The sequence below is a fragment of the Phragmites australis genome, chromosome 17, assembly GCF_958298935.1.
Source record: "Phragmites australis chromosome 17, lpPhrAust1.1, whole genome shotgun sequence".
Taxonomy (NCBI): Eukaryota; Viridiplantae; Streptophyta; class Magnoliopsida; order Poales; family Poaceae; genus Phragmites; species Phragmites australis.
Genome location: NC_084937.1, coordinates 17,894,766 through 17,915,241, shown reverse-complemented (window position 1 = coordinate 17,915,241; position 20,476 = coordinate 17,894,766). Strand labels below are relative to the sequence as shown.

The 20,476-nt window shown below is 43.2% G+C and overlaps 1 protein-coding gene, 1 long non-coding RNA gene and 1 pseudogene across 3 annotated transcripts; all 3 read right to left on the bottom strand.

Moving 5' to 3' along the window:
• Positions 1 to 2,108: 2,108 nt before the first annotated feature.
• On the bottom strand, positions 2,109 to 9,491 carry LOC133897234 (uncharacterized). 2 transcript variants are annotated; one of them, XM_062337880.1, is made up of 10 exons: positions 9,327 to 9,490; positions 8,976 to 9,186; positions 8,755 to 8,880; positions 8,518 to 8,673; positions 8,066 to 8,195; positions 7,896 to 7,937; positions 7,187 to 7,486; positions 7,011 to 7,062; positions 6,789 to 6,866; positions 2,109 to 2,478 (listed from the first exon to the last, which is right to left on the bottom strand). In XM_062337880.1, exons 1-10 carry the CDS (start codon positions 9,395 to 9,397, stop codon positions 2,385 to 2,387), a joined length of 1,260 nt encoding a protein of 419 aa, XP_062193864.1. In that variant the 5' UTR covers positions 9,398 to 9,490; the 3' UTR covers positions 2,109 to 2,384. The 2 variants fall into 2 exon arrangements, with proteins under 2 accessions (XP_062193864.1, XP_062193865.1); XM_062337881.1 differs by lacking the exon at positions 8,518 to 8,673 and having other exon boundaries at positions 9,327 to 9,491.
• Positions 9,492 to 10,414: 923 nt separating this feature from the next.
• Positions 10,415 to 13,305, bottom strand: LOC133896932 (putative pumilio homolog 8, chloroplastic; annotated as a pseudogene).
• Positions 13,306 to 18,918: 5,613 nt separating this feature from the next.
• On the bottom strand, positions 18,919 to 20,476 carry LOC133897634 (uncharacterized). Its single transcript, XR_009905946.1, has 3 exons — positions 19,640 to 20,476; positions 19,335 to 19,547; positions 18,919 to 19,023 (listed from the first exon to the last, which is right to left on the bottom strand). It is a non-coding gene; the product is annotated as an uncharacterized LOC133897634 (long non-coding RNA).

The following is a 20,476-nucleotide window of genomic DNA, read 5'->3' as shown; positions in this document are numbered from 1 at the left end:
ACATGGCGTCTAAACTTTGCAACCGAGCGTTCTACGTAGCTACACAAACCAGCTGATTGGTTCAACCTTTTTTCTTTCTGCTCGTGCAAATGCATGTAAAATTATGAGATAAACTGAATTTGTTTTGAGGCAAGGGCAAGGGATTTATTATCGTCATCCCTGGCTTGAGGTCAAGACAAAAGGTTCCATAACACTACGTACAAACTTGAAACAGGAACTGCTCTTACATTAGCTTGTACCCAATCGAAGTCTTACAGGAAGGAAACAATACCATCCACATGCACAGGAATGCACACATAACCTTCAGGATGCTGCACTACTGAGAAAACAACGCAAACCATATCTTCGGTAATGGAGTAAAAAAAAAAAGGATAGAGTACTACTACTGCTGTAAAGTAAGACAGTTAAATCTACTGCAGGAATGATCTCGTTCTTCATCTACAATATATACGTTAGGTATAAAATGAACCATTGCACTTGCAAATTTATTGGTTCTCCTGCGCTCTCACTCTGGACTGCTATCCATCGTCCGCTTCTCCTCACCCTGGGATATGTTGCTTTCGCTATACCCTTGAGGAGAATTATAATGTTTGTTAATGAAAATTTCTGTCATCACATCTTAACTTTATTAGACCATAAATATAATCTTAAAGGACATAAATTTTATTAATTAGTGCAACCTAGGAGTTGTTCCTATTCAACATAACAAAGGTATGTTTCCCTCTATACCTGGGGCGGGACGCATTCATCTGTGTAGAATTGCAGCAATGAGAAGCTGCCATTTTGCGGTGTGCTGGAAACAAACAGTATGTCGCAGCACGGATTGAGTAGAAAAAGCGAGTGGAGGAACGGAAAAGAACAAATAATGTGCTGAAAATAAAAAGGGGAAAAATCTGTAAGCATGACAATTTAGCAAACTATGGGTGCAAATGCTTTCTTGCGTCTATTATATTCTTTCGGTGTCCTTTAGCAAACTATGTCTAAATTCTGAAATCATTATTTTAATCTGGGCGGCATCCTTTAGAAAATGGGAAAAATGCAAAAACCTCTCCAAAAGTCACTGGATTTTAATTTTCCCCCAAAAGTTATTTTGTTGCAAAAAAAAACCCCTAAAGGTTTGATTTTATTGCAAAAACACCCCAAAAAATTAAAAATAATTAAAAAAAACACAAAAAATTCTAAAAAAAACTAGAGACAATTCTAAGACCTTTTGTGAATTTTTTTTTTCAAAAATAATATCATTTGAATCGTATTTCATGGAGAAGAAGTTTTAAAAAAAAACGTGCAGCTCATTTATTACTTCGAGTTAAATGCATAGTTAATTATTTACTAATCAAAATATCATGAAACCAATTTTTTAGTTTTCTTACATGATCCTCTATCTTCTAAAAATACATTAAATCTTGAAATAGTTATTGTAACATGTAGAATTGAGTAAATGTGTTGCAGATATATTAATTCATAACTAATCCATAACACCCCAAAATTAGTGAAACCACTTTTATTAGTTTATTTAAACAATTATTTGTGTAGAAAAAATAATGGTAGACATGACAAAGTTAAAATAACATGAGTTAATAAATGAGCTGCATATTTTTTTTTTCTAAACTTCCGCTCCATGAAATATGATGCAAAGAATATTATTTTTTTTTTAAAATCACAGAAGGATTTTTTTTGTGATTTTTTTAATTTTTGAGGATTTTTTTTCAACAAAGTTAAATTTTTAGAGAGTTTTTTTTTAAACAAAACAACTTTCAGGAGGAAAGTCAAAATTCAAGTGACTTTTAGGGGATTTTGCATTTTTCCCTTAGTAAATAGGCACACTTTATAATGCTGTGAAAACACGATGTCCTACAGCAAAATTTGTCATTTAAGAAAAGGCTGTAGCTAATCTTTTTTTTTATTTAGACACGCAGGACTTAGTGGATATTTACCAACGTTAGCTCTTCAATCACCCCTACGCGTTTCCAAGTTTTGACTCTTCTCAGCCTGCTGCCACCGTGCCGGTCTTGACTCTATTCGATCACGAGTTAGTGTCCGGTTCAGTCTAGCACTCTACCTGCTTCAGGATAATCTTCAACACAACCGAAATCATTCTGACAGAGATATCCAAGGTAAATCAATGGTCGATGTTGCTATGTATTCCTTCGTGCCACGGATTTTTACAACAACAAAAAAACAAGAGTAAATGTAAAACAAGCCGCTGTCACAAGCGGTAAACAATGCAACTGTGGGTGGGTCACCTTATCTTACATCCTACAGTATGACCTCTCTCTTTGTTCCATGAGTTGCAGTCCAAAGCTGAAGCTACCTCTCGCCTTGAAGGTAACTGGGGGTGTGAACTACCTCGCTCCGGTAAATGAGAGCGAACAGTTATGACTCGGCTACTCCTTGATGGCGTCTCCCAGTTCTTTCTGCGTGCCAGCTTGTTCATCCTGTATTTCATTGTATGTTCCAGTTTGTTCGTCGTACATGTACCTGCATACATAGCAGACATCAGCACAGGAACTAGCCTATTGGTAGTATTGTTTATCGTACGAAAAGAACTAAAATAAGGATTTCTTGCATAAAGAATGCAAAATCAGCACATCCTACATCTTCAGTCAGTTAAAAGGGAACAATACAATTTGCATGTGATGTCTAAAGAATACAGGGTAGCACAAAATCTACTAACTGATGAATTTGTTTTGCCATTGATCATCTAACATAAATGTCTTAAAAATCTTTCTGGGGTCAAATGCTTGTCTGATTAACTATATCGTTGCATAACCACACATCAAATAATATCTAACTGAGATGCTCATGCATAATGGGATGTTGGTAACTTGGCGGTAATGATGTTTAGAAGCTTCACAAGCAAACTGCCTACAATTAACCAAAATGGCTTGTTTGGAAAGGGTCGCTAGGATCCAGATCCCAACAATTTGGTTCAAGTTTGAGCTAAATACTAAAAATTCCTGGGGCAATCCCCTTACAGACAGGCCCTGAGGTCAGTGGTGCAGCATGCTCACATCGCAACAAAAAACTCAAGAAGCTTTTTGCCTACTTTGAAAAAAGAAAGGCTGACATCAGGGGGAATGGTTAAACAAAATAAAAGAGTTGCCGTGCAACAAGAGAAAGCAAAAGGAAACTATGCATTTATATGGGATCTTGCTTCCTTGATACCAACGACCAATGCCAGCAAGTGGAAGTACTGAGGATTAACCACTAGCAGAAGAATTAGAAGCTAGTCCTATGCTTAATTTGGAAGAGAAAAATGAAAGCTAAATGGAATAGGAAAAAACTAATAAAGACTAATGAATTGTTGTAAGACTTAGTTTTGTCCGATCCTGAACTTCTAGCCTCTCCTCTCATTGCATTGAGCAATCAGTCAAATCTTTTTTTTTTCTCTCCAATCTATCCACTGGTTCAATACATGATTAGCAAATTGGAAGAGGGGGGGGGGGGGGGGGGCAAGGCCCAGTTTGGCCTCCATGACCCTCCGCCCCTGCCTGAAGTATACATTGATCAGAATGGTAAAGTGGACACATGTAATGAGCTTAGCATAAGCTAATGGAGACATAAATTCACTAAATGACATGGATATCAAGCTACTTACAAGGATTACAGTTGAATTATTGTGCAAGAATACATGTCAATTTACGATTCCAACATTTTTGGAAAAAAGAAAAACAAATTCTTGCCTTCTGGGCGATTGGAACACAAGGGTCTGTATCTTCCTAAGTAAGAATGCAATGACTGTCTATTTGTTTCTAGACAGGTTGACAATCAACAGCAGTTGGATTAGCTAATTACTGGTCCTGAAGTGACCTGGCATTGACCTATTATTATCTTGGCTATCATCAAAGTTATCATCATGTTCTGTTGCAAACTAACAATATTACAATAAGCAACTGCTCTGAAAGCATAAAATAACATATTTCTTCCCTGCATATAACTGAAAATGACACATTTTAGCTTCTTCCTAAAACATTAGTACATAACCTTGCTCCTCTACAGTTCTTTCAACATTGCTGGGACATTATTGAATGGGATGTCCTGACAATGTTCCATGACTTCTATAACCATAATCTAGACATTTGTAGGTTGAATTATGGGACTATTACTCTTCTACCCAAGCTGAAAGAGGCCAACAAAATTCAACAATACAGGCCTATATGCCTCTTAAATGTCAGCTATAAGATCTTTACTAAGGTGCTGACCTTGAGACTCGAAAAATACATGCATAGGCTGATAGATCGATGTCAAAATGCTTTCATAAAAGATAGAAACATTATGGAGAGGATAATGTGCCTCCATGAAATCCTGCATGATACTAAAATAAAAAATAAGAATGGTCTGGTATTGAAAGTTGATTTTGGAAAGGCCTACGATAAGATCAGCTGGACTTCCTTTTCAAGTGCCTTGAACAAAGGGGGTTTAATGAGAAATGATGCTGTTGGATGAAAGCAGTGGTAACTCGAGGCACCCTCAGTGTGAAAGTAAATGGAAAGGTTGGGCCCTATTTTCAAAGCAAGAAGGGTGTCAGGCAAGCGGACCCTTTGTCCCCATTTCTTTTCAACATTGCTATCGATACCCTTGCTAAGATGATAGCTATGGCCAAGCATAATCAACTCATTAAAGGTCTGATATAGGATTACATCGAAAACGGAGTCGTCATTCTACAATATGCAGATGACACTATTATGCTCATGAAAGACGGTGAAGAAATCACAATCAATCTGAAACCGCTCCTTTATAACTATGATGAAGCCATGTCTGGCCTCAAAATTAACTTTCAAAAAAGTGAAGTGCTCATGATAGACCAAGAGGAAGGGAAGAAGCATTTTTATGCTGAAATGTTTAATTGTGCCACTGGGGATTGGCCTATTAAATACCTTGGGGTTCCTGTGTCTAGTAGTAGGCTTCTTGTGAAGCATTGGTCACCTTTGGATGAGAAATTGATTAAAAGACTGGATGGATGGCAAAGCAGTTCTCTTACCTTATGGGGTAGAACCACTTTGGTTAACTCAAGTCTGAGCAGTGTGCCCATTTATCACATATCCATGTATTTACTTCCTAAAACTATTCATGCAAAAATGAACAAAACTAGGAAGAAATTCTTTTGGCATGGGGGGTAAAACTAGAAAAAGGGTACCATCTAGTCAAATGGGATAAGTGTGTACCCCAAAAAAAAGTGTCTAGAGATACAGAACCTTAGAAAACTAAATGTCAGTTTGTTGTGCAAATGGTGGTGGAAACTTGAGAATGAAGAAGGTATTTGGCAACAGATTGTTGAGAAAAAATACATCAAAGGGAGTTGTGTTGCCCAGATTAAATCTAACCCAAAATGTTCCCATGTGTGGAATGACCTTCTAATGGTAAAAACATCTATTTGGCTGGCAGAAAAATAAGAATTGGGAATGACACCAAGACTGACTTCTGGAGGGATGCTTTGTGTTGTGAGGTTTCTTTCAATGAAAAATTTAAGGATCTCTTTGAGATTTGTAATGACCAAAACATGAGTGCTGCTTATGCTGCCTCAAAACAATGAAATTTTTCGTGCAAAAGATTGAGAGACCTCCAAATACAATAGAGAAGATTGAGAGATGACATAATGACTTGTGTTTTATTTCTTGAGAAAGGCCAACCTATTTGGCTATGGGGGAACTCTGGAAAATATTCTGTGAATTCAATGTACAATCACTTTGTAAAACACAGGGTAGTTTGCACCATGATGCCATCTTGGAAAGCCAAAATCCCTTTGAAGATCAGAATTTTCATATGGCTCTTACAACAAAATGTTATACTTACCAAGGATAATCTTGTCAGGAGGAAGTGGAAAGGAGACCCCAAGTGCAAGTTTTGCTGTGAACCTGAGAGCATTATCCACTTATTCTTTACTTGCACCATGGCTAAATATATATGGAGTTTAGTTGGGTTGGTAATTGGGGCTAATTGCCGGCCAAAAAACACTCAGCGGTATTTCCTTTGGGCCAAATACTTCCTCCCCAGTGGGGAAATTTATTACATGATAGGCTTAGCCGCAATTATTTGGGTTGTGTGGACAATGAGGAATAAAGTTGTTTTTAACGAAAAATAGGTCCGATCTCCTACCGAGATTGTTTGTTGTACCTGTTCCTTCCTGCAATATTGGGCAAGTCTCCTGGATGAGCAACACAAGGACATTCTAGTGGCCGAGGTGAAGACACTGCAGGAGACAACACTCATCCTCCACCCTAAGAAGCAGAACGAAGATGCTGCTAGGATCGCAAGGGTACAGATTGATCAATTTGCGCAAGCAAGAGCAATTGTCGACATCAACTAGAAGGATTTGCCCTGATGGGCTGAAGATCGCAAGAGGAGTCTCTATCGCCGTTTGTTGCCTTTTCTGGGACCTTGATGCCTATAAATGCTTCCCATGGGTTGTGATCGATCTGTGTTCCATTAGGTACTTTAAGGGTAGGTTGTCGGTGAAACGTTATGGCGGTATATCTGCTGGCTTTTGTCTGTAAGCAGCCCTCGATGCTGCGCCTGCGAGCTTGGACACCTTATCTTAGTGTTTGCCTTGTTTGTCAGTAATTGTTTCGGTTTGTTTGTTTGAACAATCTGTAATTTCGTTGGTCGTTGGTAATGAAATTCGGGGATGCCCCGTTCTGAAAAAAAGTGAAGTACTAAACAAAAGGAAACCATAACACATGCAGCCAGCCACTGTTGCATTCATAAGAAAATAATTGGGATGTGAAGCCATGAAAAAAACTAATAACTGCTATTGCATGTGAATGAATGATGAATGGGATAAAAATTACCAGGTTCCTGTAGATGCAGAGCAATAGCATCCTGAGTTTGGATCATAATAATAGCCTGTGCTACTGCTATAGTAGTAACTGCATGAAAAAGGAAATGAAATATGATCAATACATGCAGGGTAATGAATCTAAACATCACAACAGTCAGCCAAGTTGTTTTATCATATTCAAAGAGAATGTAACAATTGAAGAAAACATCATAAAGTAACAACTATAACCTACCCTGAAGATGGATCATAGATATAATCCGAGTCCACACTTCCATTGTTAGCTTCTGCAAGAACGGGGATAAAAAGAAAGATTTGACAATACAAAAAAAATAACAGTTCTGAGAAAAAGGAGGGGGAAGATGTTCATAGATTTCCACAAACCGAAATCAGCCAGAGATGAATACTTACTGTCTGCACCTGAGGTTCCTGAAGCATCTTGAGGGACTGGCCCAGGATTCAAACCTGAATCTACACTATTGGCATCAGAACTACGATTGACATCCTCATTGTCATCATCACCAAACATGTCAAAGTTATTGTCATCATCATTAAATGCAGCAGTGGTAGTAGATGTATTGGCAGCTGAAGGACCAGTGCCCATTTCAAGTAAGGACGAGGTTGTCTGGTTATCTTCTGCAGTGTCAGCATAGATATCTTCTTCAACTTCTGGCAAACCAAGTCGAGCGCACGCCAGACGTTCATACCCCGCTGCAAAAGCAAAAATACAGGCTTATCAGGTCAGGTTGACTACCAAAGTTAAATCTAGATCAAGTTATGCATAGTGGTGCTAACTTCAGGGATACACAACATGAAAAGTACAGGCTTTTACTCAATCGAGCGATAGCAACGCATATCACACGATAACCACAGCAACACAGTGGGCCTGTTTCCATTGGAAGAAAATCAGAGATAACCTCAATAATGCAGAACCTATGTATTTTGCATGTTTTACTCAAATAATGTCAAGGCATACTCAAATAATGTCAAGGAATCGAGAGAATCAGTCGTGCATTTGCATTCAATCAGTTCAGCATGACAAGAATACAAATGGAGAAGAATTCAAACTGCAGTAAGATAATGGAAAGGAGTTTTGAACAAGTTAGTGAAAAAAACTAACCAGCCTCACGTTCGAACGTCTCGCGATCATCTGAATAAACATCTACACCAAAACGTACAGAGTAGGGAATAAGAGTGCAAGTCACATTGAGACTGAAATGACCAATTGGAAGGGCAAAGAAAACTAACAAAATAAGAATTTAAACAACAAAGAAATGCATAGTTGCATACTGTATTCGCCGTTCTCCATTAGCTTCATGGCAGCTTCTGTCAACTCATCAAATATTCGCTTAGCCCCCTCAGTCATCTTTCCACGTTTATCTGTGGATGTATTCTTCAACCTTTTCAAAGCTTGTATTATCTGGAAATTTTTATAGAGAAGATTTCACAAACATATAGAGACATGAAAATTATTATAGAAGGCATTCTTCACATCATTCCTTCACGCCATGATAGATTTTGGTTCATCCAGTGATATCACTTTAGATATTTGGAGATACAAGTATATACAGTGTAAATTAAGTATCATTCACTGGCTAAGTATAATAAATCAGTGGCATCAAAATATTGTCTATTTAAGTCAGTAAAAGTCGATGCAAACACTCAATGCTATAACTTGCAGAATTCTAAATGACAATAAAAAGGGCTGTGTAAAATATGCAAGTGATGCACAGAGAACACACTGTTTCACCCGGTTCAAGCATGTTTGCTATCTGCCTTTTTATCCTTCCAATATCATCAGATGAAAGATCTTCAAACTCCTCTACTTTTTCTTTGACTTTGTTCGGAACATTTGCAGCATACTTTGGGTCAACTTCCACACTATCCAACCAGGCATCCTACAAAACACAGGTGCTTGTGTCGCCAATTGTAACTTCCTAGTATAACATTTACTGCGCTAAACACAAAATCAGCAGCACCTTAATCTCATTGCCTCTTGCGTACTCCACGAAATTCCCATTCTCATCGAAATAACCTTCTTCCCTCTCCCGCTCCAGGTTAAAAGGTTCTATCCGAATACCATCATCAACAAAGTTAACACCATCCTGTTGAACATCAAAATAATTAAAACCAGCACTCGTACGCTGCCAACGACGAACACAAAGAAAAAATGCAAGCGGAGGACAAGCACAGGGCGTACGTCGTAGCGGACTTCGAAGCCCTTGATGTCGGCAGCGCCGCTCTGCACGTCGTCCCTCTGGTGGCTGTGGCGCTGCCGCGCGCGCCGCTCCGCCGCGAGCTCCGGGTTCAACATGCTGTCGATGTCCACGGCGGCGGCGGCAACGCCTCCCTCCACACCGGGGTCCCGGTACTTGGCCTTCTTCCCCTTGGGGTACCGCGGCTTCCGCTCCCTGCGAGCGCGGCAAGCGACACAAAATCACCATGAGCTTTGCTGGGGCGGAGAGACCAAAACCCTAACCAGAGGACTCGATAAGAAGGGAAGGGGGGAAGGGCGAGGGATGCGCGCAAGAGGGAGGTCCGGTTGGATTACCGGCCGGCGTCGTCGTCATCGCCGGCGGCGAGCGGGCGCTTGGTGCCGCGCGACGTCTCCGCGGGCTCCATGGGTCGGCGGCGAGCGTCGGTGACGTTAGCGAGCAGGAGAGGAGGGGAAGAGTGACGATTCGCGTTTGGGCTCTCGATTTGCTTTGGATGGGAACGGGATGACTTGAACTGTGGAATACGTCGGCTCGAACTTTAATATGGGCTGGGCTGGGCTGCGTAAGACTGGCCTAGATGGGCTTTGATGTCTGGGCCAGCCAGTCATAATATATATTTGAGTGTTTGGTTGGTGACTTGAGCTCTCTTAACAAAAGTCCTTAACAGTAAAAAAAAAATATTGGACATGTTTGGTTGGAAATAGAGAGTGACAAGCTCTCGATATAGGAGTATCATACTAGACTGCCCATGTCACGCTTAATTACCAGGTGTTTGCAGCAAATATCAACACATGTCGAAGCGTCAAGGGCACAGTTAAAAGTTCATGAGTCATCCTAGACCTCATTCTAAGAATAAAGCTTCCTTCAGTTAAAAAAGATCTTGTTATAAGGTAAGGCTAGATCATACTAGTTGAGGTATTATTTCATTCTATTGCAAATTTGGACATAGAGTATTTATTTTAACTATAAGGTAAGGCCTTATTATTCTAAAAGTAAACCAACCGATTACAAAATTTAGTATGTTTTATTTGATATGCAAAGAGGGTCGGTAATAACGAGTAAAAGAATGAATTAAACAGGATTACCAAGCTCACTGAGACCTGGGCGACACACCATTATCTTCAAAAAAAAAAACTTAACAATCATAACTTACAACATACAGTATATTTCTACTAACCAAAGATAGAACGAAGTTTACACTTTAGCAACCGACAACAAAATACAGAAGTAACAAACATCACCTAAAGATATCTAACGACATTGGCACAAAAAGACTTGACATCACAATTTAACCTCGAGATAACACGTCACAATCCACACACATCTAGAACGATTCTAACAACAGGAATGTCAGGTTCTGATATCTACTTCAAACCAAGTACAACTAAGACTCCACATTAGTAGAAAGTTTTCTGCGCAAAGCTCAACCTCGGCTACTGCTGAAGTCCAGCCTCGAGTACCTGCCCAAATGTTTGAATATCAATTCAGTGTAATTGGTTCAATATATAGCAATATATAAGCTGTCAGAGTATTTACATCAAAACTTCTCACTGTATATATCCAGATTTGGCTAGTATGCTAAAGATCTTCGTACAATGTTGATTTCGCTGATTAACATTCTGGGAAAGGATGGTATTTGCCAACATATTCCGAAGAGGAAACTGGACATGAGAGAAACACATCATGTGTTATGTAATTGAAACATATATTGTGAAGACTGAAGAGAACAAGTGAGTGAGGTTAAGTACATTGCAGTTCTCAAGAGCAGTAGAGAGAACAAAATTAGCAAACTCATCTGTCACCAAATCTCTGAAGTGAGGATAGCAAATCAATTCATTTACAATGACCAGTCGCTGCCCTTCATCAAATACCCTTGAACACCATTCCACCACATTACTGCTACACTTTTGTCTTGAGAGTATCAAATAATTATTTCTCAGGCAGGAAGCGATAATTGCAAAGTGGGAGGGATCTCCCTTTTTCAAAACATCTTGAACAATCCAGTTTCTGTGAGAGAATGGAAGCAAAATAAAAGATAGGAAGTATTTATGTCACAAACTTATTTAAGGTGGTAGCACAAGTAATGAAGCATTTGAACTATTAGAAACAACATAATAGCCATGAAGCAACACAAAGCACTTTAGTCATTCTAATTGGTATGTCCATTGTAATCATCTTATTATTTCTTATGAAAATATGCTTAGCACACATTAATGGCTCTAACAAAATTGATCCCCTCAAGAATATTCACTAACTTAAACTACTATTCAAATAAACTTTATAAATAGCACCTTGAAATTCAGTTAACTCTATTTAAACTAAAAATTTTGGGGGATATAGTGAAAAATAGAGAACAATGCTTATCTACGAGGAATGCATGATACGAAGATGGTACCAACAAAAAATAAGAAAAAATAGAGCAATTGGCAATGACATCTATTTGAAAAGAACATAAGGTTCATAGTAATGTTTGTGTAGAATAGAACACTACTATTCACATGCGTACCCGCAAGAATTTTGAGCCAGATGGAGGATCATATAAGATATTATCCCTTTCCTTCCTGTTGACACGCTCTAGGCAATTCTGCAGAAGGCTCAACACATTTGGTTGACATCCGAGTCTTATATAGTTCTTAGCAACAGCTTCAAAAATGAACTGTCAATACGAAAGAAGTGTCAAAGCATAAATAATGGAAATATTCAAGGCTCGTCAACAACAGGAGCAAAATGTTGAATCGCATGCAAATAAATGCCGAATATTTAAAAAAAGGGGTAAAGGACTACCCATAAATGTAGGGATTATATATATAAGCTACTGTCACGAAGGTCCGACTAGGAAAAATATATATTAAAATTACCAAATACATTTAAGTTTTTGGTATCTGAATGAGTGTCTAGGCTTCTAAATTGGTGCCAGTGTAATGCACTAATTTCAACATGGCGCCTATACATATACGTTGGACGGAAAATATTAATCATATAGTCAATGAATGAACTGGATTTAAGAAGTACAAGAATTTTAGGTGAAAAAACCATAAACGAGTACAAAATGAGCAGATTGAAAAACAAGTTCACAATGTCGTTACTAGTCTAGGCCCATAACTTTAATGAATCAGAACAACACTGCCTCTCATGCTGGGAGGCATATATCAAACATGAAAAATAGCCCAAATTTGGGGCTGAAAGGGAATCGGCTTACTTACATGTGGAAGGCAACAATCAACTGATTTTCAAACAAAATTACAAAAACTAATTTGAGTTCTACATATTCTTATGCCAGTAAATGCACCAAGAATGGGTTTACTGATTGGTAATGCTGGCTTCAGTAATGTATTTTTTCTTTAGCGAAGATTAGATCACACAAAGATGCTACTAGTGAAAACATCACAGTGACAAGTACCTGAGAAATGTCCGGAGGAGAGCTCAGGATGAAGGCATGCACCACCCTGAGTCTAGTCGAATCCGACAAGAGGGCTTGCATCAGATGCGCCATCCATGGCACCATGGCATCTCTAAGAAGCAGCATTGATCCTCGGGTTTCGCAAGACTTGATCATGAAAACCACTTCATCTGATCTGAAAAGACATGTAAGCTTCATTAGATCCTGCCTGCAAGAAAGAAAGAAATAACAAGATTTTCGATGATGTGCATGCATCTGGGCACAAATCCTCCAGAAACTCTTCTTGTCTCGCGTGATCCTAAAGACAACCCTTTCGCGAAGCGCGTGGTCGCAGTGCCTGAGGACCAGGCGGAACAACCGCTGCCCATGTCTGCTCTGCATGAGGTCGCAGGCTTACGAGACGATCGTCTCGGGGGTTGCATGGGACAGCGCGAGGAGCACGCTTTGCTCGCGCCTAGGAAGAAACAAATCGGGGTCCACCACCAGAGGGTTGACGGCCGCCGCGCCACCATGCAAAAACGACTGTGGTGGTGGCGGAGGCGCCATGTACGCGTGGTCGCCAGGGAGAACGCCGCTCGCACGGCGGGGGGCATGCGCACACCTTGCTCGTTGATCCGGGGCCCAAGAACGTGGCCACGGCAGGGGGGACCTTCCGCGAAGCACCGCGCGTCGAGGATGCCGCGGTCGCGGGGCGGCACCACCGCCAGCGGCGAGCGCAGCGGCGCCGCCGGACCGATCTCCCGCACCGTGCCCACCGGCGGCTGCGGCGCCGGCGCGTACGCGTACGGGTCCATGCCGCAGTGCCCAAGAAACGGCGGGACGAAGTGATCTACAACAGCGGCGGCCACGTCCTCCTCCCGGAACCGCGCCACCGAGGCGGCGTCCTCCCGCTCGCCGAAGCCGAGCCGCGCCATCGCCTCCGCCAGCTCGTCGCGCGGCGCGTCCACTCTTTTGAGTGAGAGAGAGAGTAAATGTGTTTGTAACAAGGGTTCTGAATTTTTGTTTCTAGATTTACAAAGTGTTGGCATAATTCTCTGCGCAACACTTTCGCTAGTGATCCCTCTTTTTTTCTTCTTATCGTCTGATTGCTTCTGTGTTCTTGTACTTGATGATTCACAGGTGCAGTAAACCGCGTATGCGAGCAGGCAGCGATCGTCAGCACCCTGTGTGTGACGCGTGGTTGTAGTTGCTAGGATACTTGATGTGACACGAACACAAGAAGCAGGCAGCAATGGTGTTCTTCAATTGATGACGTGCAGCGCTGGAGATGACGAGCACAGTAATGCATAGTACTAGCCGGTATTGTGTGTCCCCGAGATGAGCACAGTAAGCACCGTGACGATAGCACGCGATGCTTCACAGATGCGACGTGCGGCCTATCGAACCACAAGTTCTCGACCGGCAGCCGGTTACCGAGCTACGGTAATTGAAAAATTGACCGTTTAAAATTTGAATGAAATTTGGATAAAATTTATTTGCTAAAATTTAAAATTTAGATAAAAATTTGTCAGATTGAACTCTTAATAACCGATCGAATTGAACCGGTTACCGAGTGGTTTTTACGATAAACTGAGCAGTTTACGTGATAACCGAACTTCAATTTACCGACCGATTTGGATCGATAATCGATCGATTTTGAACAATTATCGAGCGGTTTGAACGTGTTATCAATGATTTTGTAGAAAAATCTAAAAAAACACAAAAAATCATCAATAAATCAGGAAAAACTAGTAACAAATGTGGCACTTGGTGGTGGCTCACTTGGTAATCTCTGACACTTGGTGATGGCTCCCTTATTGAATATACTCTCCTAAGTATCCTCCTTAACACAGAGCCCGCTCTGTCACTACCACTACCATCTCCATGCTCGTAGGACTCACTTGCCCTCCTTATGAACTCTTCCTCGTCCCTCGACTGAGCCATGACACGTTGCACATGTTCCTCTTCCGTGTTCTTATTGTCGCTTGTCAAATCTAACTGAACTCTTGCTGACTTTTACCTCCGAACCCTCTCCTCAGCCGTTTCCTTCCTCTTATCTCTTGCCATATCCAGCTCATGTCTGAAATAATCACGCATATCTAGAGGCACCCTATCATAATGTATAATATTTGATCCGCACCCTGCCAAATGTTATTTCAACCTTATGGCACCACCGCCTTTCTTATCCTTATTGCAGTAATTGCACCTAAACCCTAGGACCAAATTGTCACCGTGCTGCTACACCACATATCTATCCACCATCAATTAGTTTGCGATGTCTCTGTTGGAAGAAGAAAACTCAATGGTTAACCTACTAATAATTATCTCCATACATGTTAAATTGAACAAATATTATCAATATTTGCACGTAAAACTAGTAAATGGTCGATTAACTTGGACGAATATTAACAACATTCGTCTATACAAGGTAACCGACGCAATAGGGTCGATAAACGAGCGAATCAATTACTACATCTTCATAATCGACTACACAACGAACTGCAGACCTATTAACACCGATTACCGACCATATTACACGAAAAATGCTACTAAACGATCGATAACCGAGCGCATCATGCACTCATGCACAACATCTGCAGACAGAACCTGGAGGAGGCACCAAGAAAATGGAAACAAATGAGTTTCATAGCTAACTATCAAAGCAGGTTTTTGGAAAATGATATAGAAAAAGGAAGAGAAAAACAAAACATCCATGTTGCTCTCAGAGAGAAGAAATCATAACAGATGACAATAGGTTAGACGGCCCCCTCCCAGTACAAGCAAGACAAAGCAACTCTGCACTTAGATCAAGCATATGGCGTGGTCGATATAGACCTACCTCAACAACATTACCCCAGATAGAGGTCAATTCATCCTAAATCACCAAGAAAAAGGACAAAATCATCAGCGAGCAGCATATGAGTATATATAGTTACCGATACATGCAACCAAGCAGCCTGTAAGACCTCTTTTTTCGGAATCTCCTATGCCTCCTATATCAGTACCTGGATCAAGTAGCTGATACGCACAGTATAACAGTTGTAATATCACAGCCAAACTCGAACATAAGTATTAAAGTTACAGAGTACAAAATGTTACAAACCATAGTGAAATATATTACAAACCTGGCCGAATGGCCAACAAAAAGCACAGTGGGAAACAGAACCCAAATCACAGGCAGCTAGGGTGCGAACGCGACTCTAGTGACTACTCTTCAGCTGCGCCTTCGCCTCTGACGTTGGAGGGATCCGCCTCTTCATCTGAATGACAGCAAGAGTGAGCATGGAAAGCACTCAGCAAGCCATATACTATTTCAAGTTGTTGATAGATACATAAATGGGTAATTCAAGGATAAGGCTTTAGGTTTAGATTTATGCGTAAATCAGTTTATGCAAGTATTCTATTGTATCACATATTATTGATATTACTTAGTTTAAAACTAGTTAACAAGTTTTATCTGGGGTTTTTCAGTCCTGGGAGGGGCTACACCTCACTCCGCAGTCCCTATTATCACATCCGGTGTACCTCTAGTATCATACAGCTTCTGGCGGAATGAGCCAAGAACCTCATCACACGGACATCTAGTCCACACACTCACTCATCAAGACGCACGCCCCCAGAGTCTGGTCATCAAGGTTACTACTTTCGCATGTCCATGACCGTGGACACGGTTATTCGAATAGATTTACACTCTGCATAGGTTGTACAACTTTACCCATGCGATATGCTCAGCTTCCAACCGTTGCAAGTGGAGGAGCGAATCATACCGAGATCCCCCAAACACCTTTCCTGCCGGGCTTTTCTACGTGATCCATCAAGCTCTTCAGGTCTCGTATAGAGGGCAGACCCCCAATGATCAACTGGGGCGGAAACTCCTTCACGCAGAACCTGAAGACACTTGGCTCAACGTTGCCTCTTAGGCCTCCTAGTATTATGCCCAACCCAGTCCGGTGAAAGAAGAGTCAAGTCCTGTCCATTTAGAACACATGGTTATATGGGGGTGGCTAAGCATGATGGCACAATGACTCGGTCCTTAACCGGCCAGAGCAGGTACCTTCTGGCAATGAACACTACCAAGGTGACTCAAGTCCCCAGGGTATCCTCGTCCAGAGTACTACTACACCTGCCCTCGCCAAAATAGTTTTCACCCATTTTTACATATCTCCCACCATATCCCACACAATGTCAAGGATTTAACATCCATCATGGAATTCATAACCATCAAGGATTCATGGTATATGAGTTATCATTGATAACAGTAAATCTTATCTCCGAGGAGAAGTGTTTTTAAAAGCGATGCCTCCGAGGAGACGTATTCCATCCTAAGCATGCTAGATATCAAGGCGTCGCCCATCGTTAATATATTTAACAACAGGTATTCCTAGAGTGATATATTTTCTGGATGATGACATGTAAGGTATGACAGTGTTGATAGAATTAACTACTACAAGTAGTTTGAAAGAAAATGCAATACATAGCACATGCGATAATAAGTCCAACTTTAGTTGATCATGTATATTATTTGAAAATCATAGGTTCAGTATGATTAAGGAGATAGAACTTTCCTTCTCCGAAGTTCTCTTCAGAGTCTTGGTTGTAGTCTGGATCCTCTTCGCTCTGGATGCTTCCTGCGCAGCACTCGCATAACTCTGGTTGTTTTTGCAATTACGACTACGATCAATAACGGCTATACTAGAAAAGAATCAATTAATGGCCTGGCAAGCCAACGACGCTCGGGCCGAGCCGCGGCCCAGTTGGCCAGGCCGTGTCGCGGCGACGGCTGGCGCAGTGCGAGCGGCGGAGGGGAGGGGCAGGAGCGGCCGGCAGCGAGAAATCTCGTGACGGCACGCTTCGGGGCAGCTCGCTGGCGTGGGATTCTGACGGGGTTTCACGAGGGGAAATCAACGTCGAGCTCCTTCGAGAAACGGTAAACGCAGTGGGGAGCACGTCGACGGCGCTTGGCGACGAATTCGGTGCCAGTCGGTGGCCGAAGGGGGGGCACCGGGGTGGCCAAGGATCGGGCAGCGCTCCTGTATACTGGGAGGAGCCAATCCGTTCCGAAGGAGGGTCCTACGGCTTCTAGTCATCACAGTAGGACGGCCAGCGACACGAATGGGGTATTAACACACTGGCGGCGAGCTAAAGCGCGACGGCGGAAGTCACACCTATGGCAACACATGGCAACCGACCGAGAGGAAGCTTGGGGGCGTATACACGCTATCTAGGAGGAGGCGTCAGGGGCTTGGGATGCTCACCGAGCTCAAGGATGGCAAGGAGTGGGATGGCGACCAGCGATTCATCGATGAGGTGACGGTGGCGCTGATCGGCTGCTGGCGCGAGCAGGCTCCCGTCGAGCTCCTGGCGAATGGATGACGACCCAGGGATGACAGAAGGGCCCTGAAGCTTCCTGGCAGCACGTGGTTGGAAGTTCGATGGCGACGAGGTGTGAGAGCGTGGATGCGCGACGATGGCAACGGAGTGTGGGGGAAGGGAGGGGAAAAGAGCCTAGGGCAGTGCTATTTATAGTGGAAGAGGGAGCACGAGAGGGGGCAACGTGTGCGTGACGTCGGGCGGTCGTCGGTGGGTAGCGCGACGGTGAGGTGGCGGAGCGGCGCCCACCATTTTTCCGCGCCCACCATTTTTCCCGCGGCGTGGGCGCTCTGCGCTGGCCACGCGTGGGCGGGGGCACGAAAGTAGTGCGAAGCTATCCCCATCGGGCTGTGGGGAAGAGAGAGAGCAGAGGGGGGGACGAGGAGGGCGACAGATGGGGAGAGGGTAGGTGGCTCGCCGGCGTGGGAGCTCTGCGCCAGCGAAGCGCGACGTCGCGCTGGAGGAAGAAGACAGCGCGCGGCGGGGCGCGGATGCGTGACACATGGTCGGTCCAGAGCGGATGGCGGACGCTGCTGGCGCGCGTGCTTCGTTTGGCTGGGTCGGCCGATGTGTTGCTGGGCTTAGCGCGTGCGGAGAAGGTAAGAAAGAAGAGCAGACCGCTGGCGGACTGAAAGCAGAGAGAGGAAAGAATCGGCCCGAGAGTGAAAAAGAAAAAGGAAAAGGTTTAGGAATTAATTTCAAAGGAGAAATTTGAATTTGACTTTGGATTAGGATCAAACCAATTGGAAATTCCTGAATTATGAGTTAGAGGTAAAACTCCGAGATTTGGGAACATGATTTGAATTTGAATTTGGACTTGGGATGGAAAGAACTTTAAGAATGAATTCGAATTCGAGAGATATCCAATTCAAACCACCACTCAAAAATACATCAAAACCAAAACCAAACGTGAACGAATCAACTTAAGGCAGGGATTACTTTAGTATAAATTGAAGCATTTTGGAATATTTAGCCAACTAATACCAATATCAATACTCACGCACATACTTTCATGATTTTATGTGGCTTTAATTTACTATAAAAATATTAAATTTGCACTAGATTTCGCTATTTAATTAATATGTTAAATTCAGTATGTCACACAGCCCAAAACAACTATATATGGTTTCATAGATCGATTTGATCGTTGCACCTATACCAAAGCAGTAAACAAGATCATCTTGTAGAGGCCGCGGACGTCGAAGAGGCTGACGGCCTCCTCCACGAAGTATCGCATCAGGTTGTATTACTCCATGCGCCCATGAGGCGCCTTACCATGAAATCTGAAACCGAAGAAAAGCAGCATTATTGGGCATATAACTTACAAACTGTATAAACCATATGTTGTTTTCGTAACAACAATCATCCAACCAAATAATGTGTCTGCGAGCACACATCAAAATGCTTCTAAAAAATACAAAAAAACGTCAGGAGCAAGGTCCATGAAGCATCATAGAAACACATGCACAATCCAGTTTTCTCTCCATAATCTCGTATCAACTTGGCACATATATCTTGAGCTCCTCCAAAATTTGCAAGGCAGCCAAATAGTAACTAACCGAATTAATACAATGAGAGAGCAGCATCAATATACTTGACCATGAAGATTCAGGTTGTGTGCAGCCTGGTCTTCTCGACCAACAGTGGGGTTAAGCCCGTTCAGCAGGTCCAACCCCATGAGCCTGGACTGCCCCTCTCTGTCGCACGCTGTGACAGTGGATAGCTGCTGCCCTCCGTGCCCTTCGACAAAGCATTCGCCGCCATGGCCACATCGAACTGCGCCCAGATGTGTTTCTGCGGTTCCTTCCTGATCGCGACCAAACCCAACCCACCACAATCCGATTGAGTAATCCAACCTACGCTTCTCCGTAAATTCACAGCTTTGAACGCGCTGCTTACCTTAACAAAGGTGAGGCTCCTTGACTAGATTTAGCGCTCAGCTCCGCTAGCTTCCCATGGAGTGCAGTGTCCTTGCCCATCTCTTGATCCGACTGATGCAGAGAGCCAGAGACCCATATCAAAACGAAGCATAAGACATCGAAACAGATCATTGTGGTAAGATCAGGTCGAGTGGGAAGACCAGGAGGAGGCGAGGCTGGATTGAGATGGTGTCTGCTGCTGGTTTCGGCAGGTAGGGATGAGGCGCCTGGCCATCGAGAGCGTGTCGCCTGCGCCACGGTCACATCCTTCCTGGCGTCCACGCTCCCCTACCAGCGGGCGGTGTGGACAGCGGCGGCGTAGCGGAGGTCACCCACGAGGCGTTACGCGGTCACCGTCCCTGGGTGCGCGAGCGTGATCGACAGCGTGTCTGGTTTTCGTTCGAGATCCAAGGAGATCGAGAGCGATACGGGCGAATTGGAGGAAGGCGGGGTCAAAGGCGCTGGCGACGCGAAAGAGGGTAGGGCGCCGTTGGAATCGTTAGTGGCGAAAGAGGAACAGTGCCGCCGGCCTTGTCGGGCGATAGGGTTGGAAATCGTTTCAGGGATTGGATTGGATTCGGGAGGAGCGAGGAGATCGGGAGGGTGAGAAGCGAGACCGTCTCTGCGAGGGAGCGGGATGATGCGCTGGTGAAGCAGTGGCTAATCTAGCGGCTTGGCGGGCCGACGACGGATCCTGTGACGCCGCTGAGCGGGGTGACAAGCCGGCGAAGCAACGGCGGATCTCGTGAGAATCCCGCCCAAGCGGCGGGGCGTGGCGCGGGGCTTCGATGGGTAGTGGCGCACAGGGTCGCGGAGA

Bases quoted from the DNA above. Each gene is read 5' to 3' on its own strand.
- LOC133897234 (XM_062337880.1), bottom strand. From the start codon at position 9,397: ATGGAGCCCGCGGAGACGTCGCGCGGCACCAAGCGCCCGCTCGCCGCC. The intron at 8,881-8,975 runs GTACGCCCTGTG...GATGTTCAACAG, and splicing joins GCTTCGAAGTCCGCTACGAC to GATGGTGTTAACTTTGTTGA. The intron at 6,867-7,010 runs GTAGGTTATAGT...TTTTTCATGCAG, and splicing joins ATCTATGATCCATCTTCAGG to TTACTACTATAGCAGTAGCA.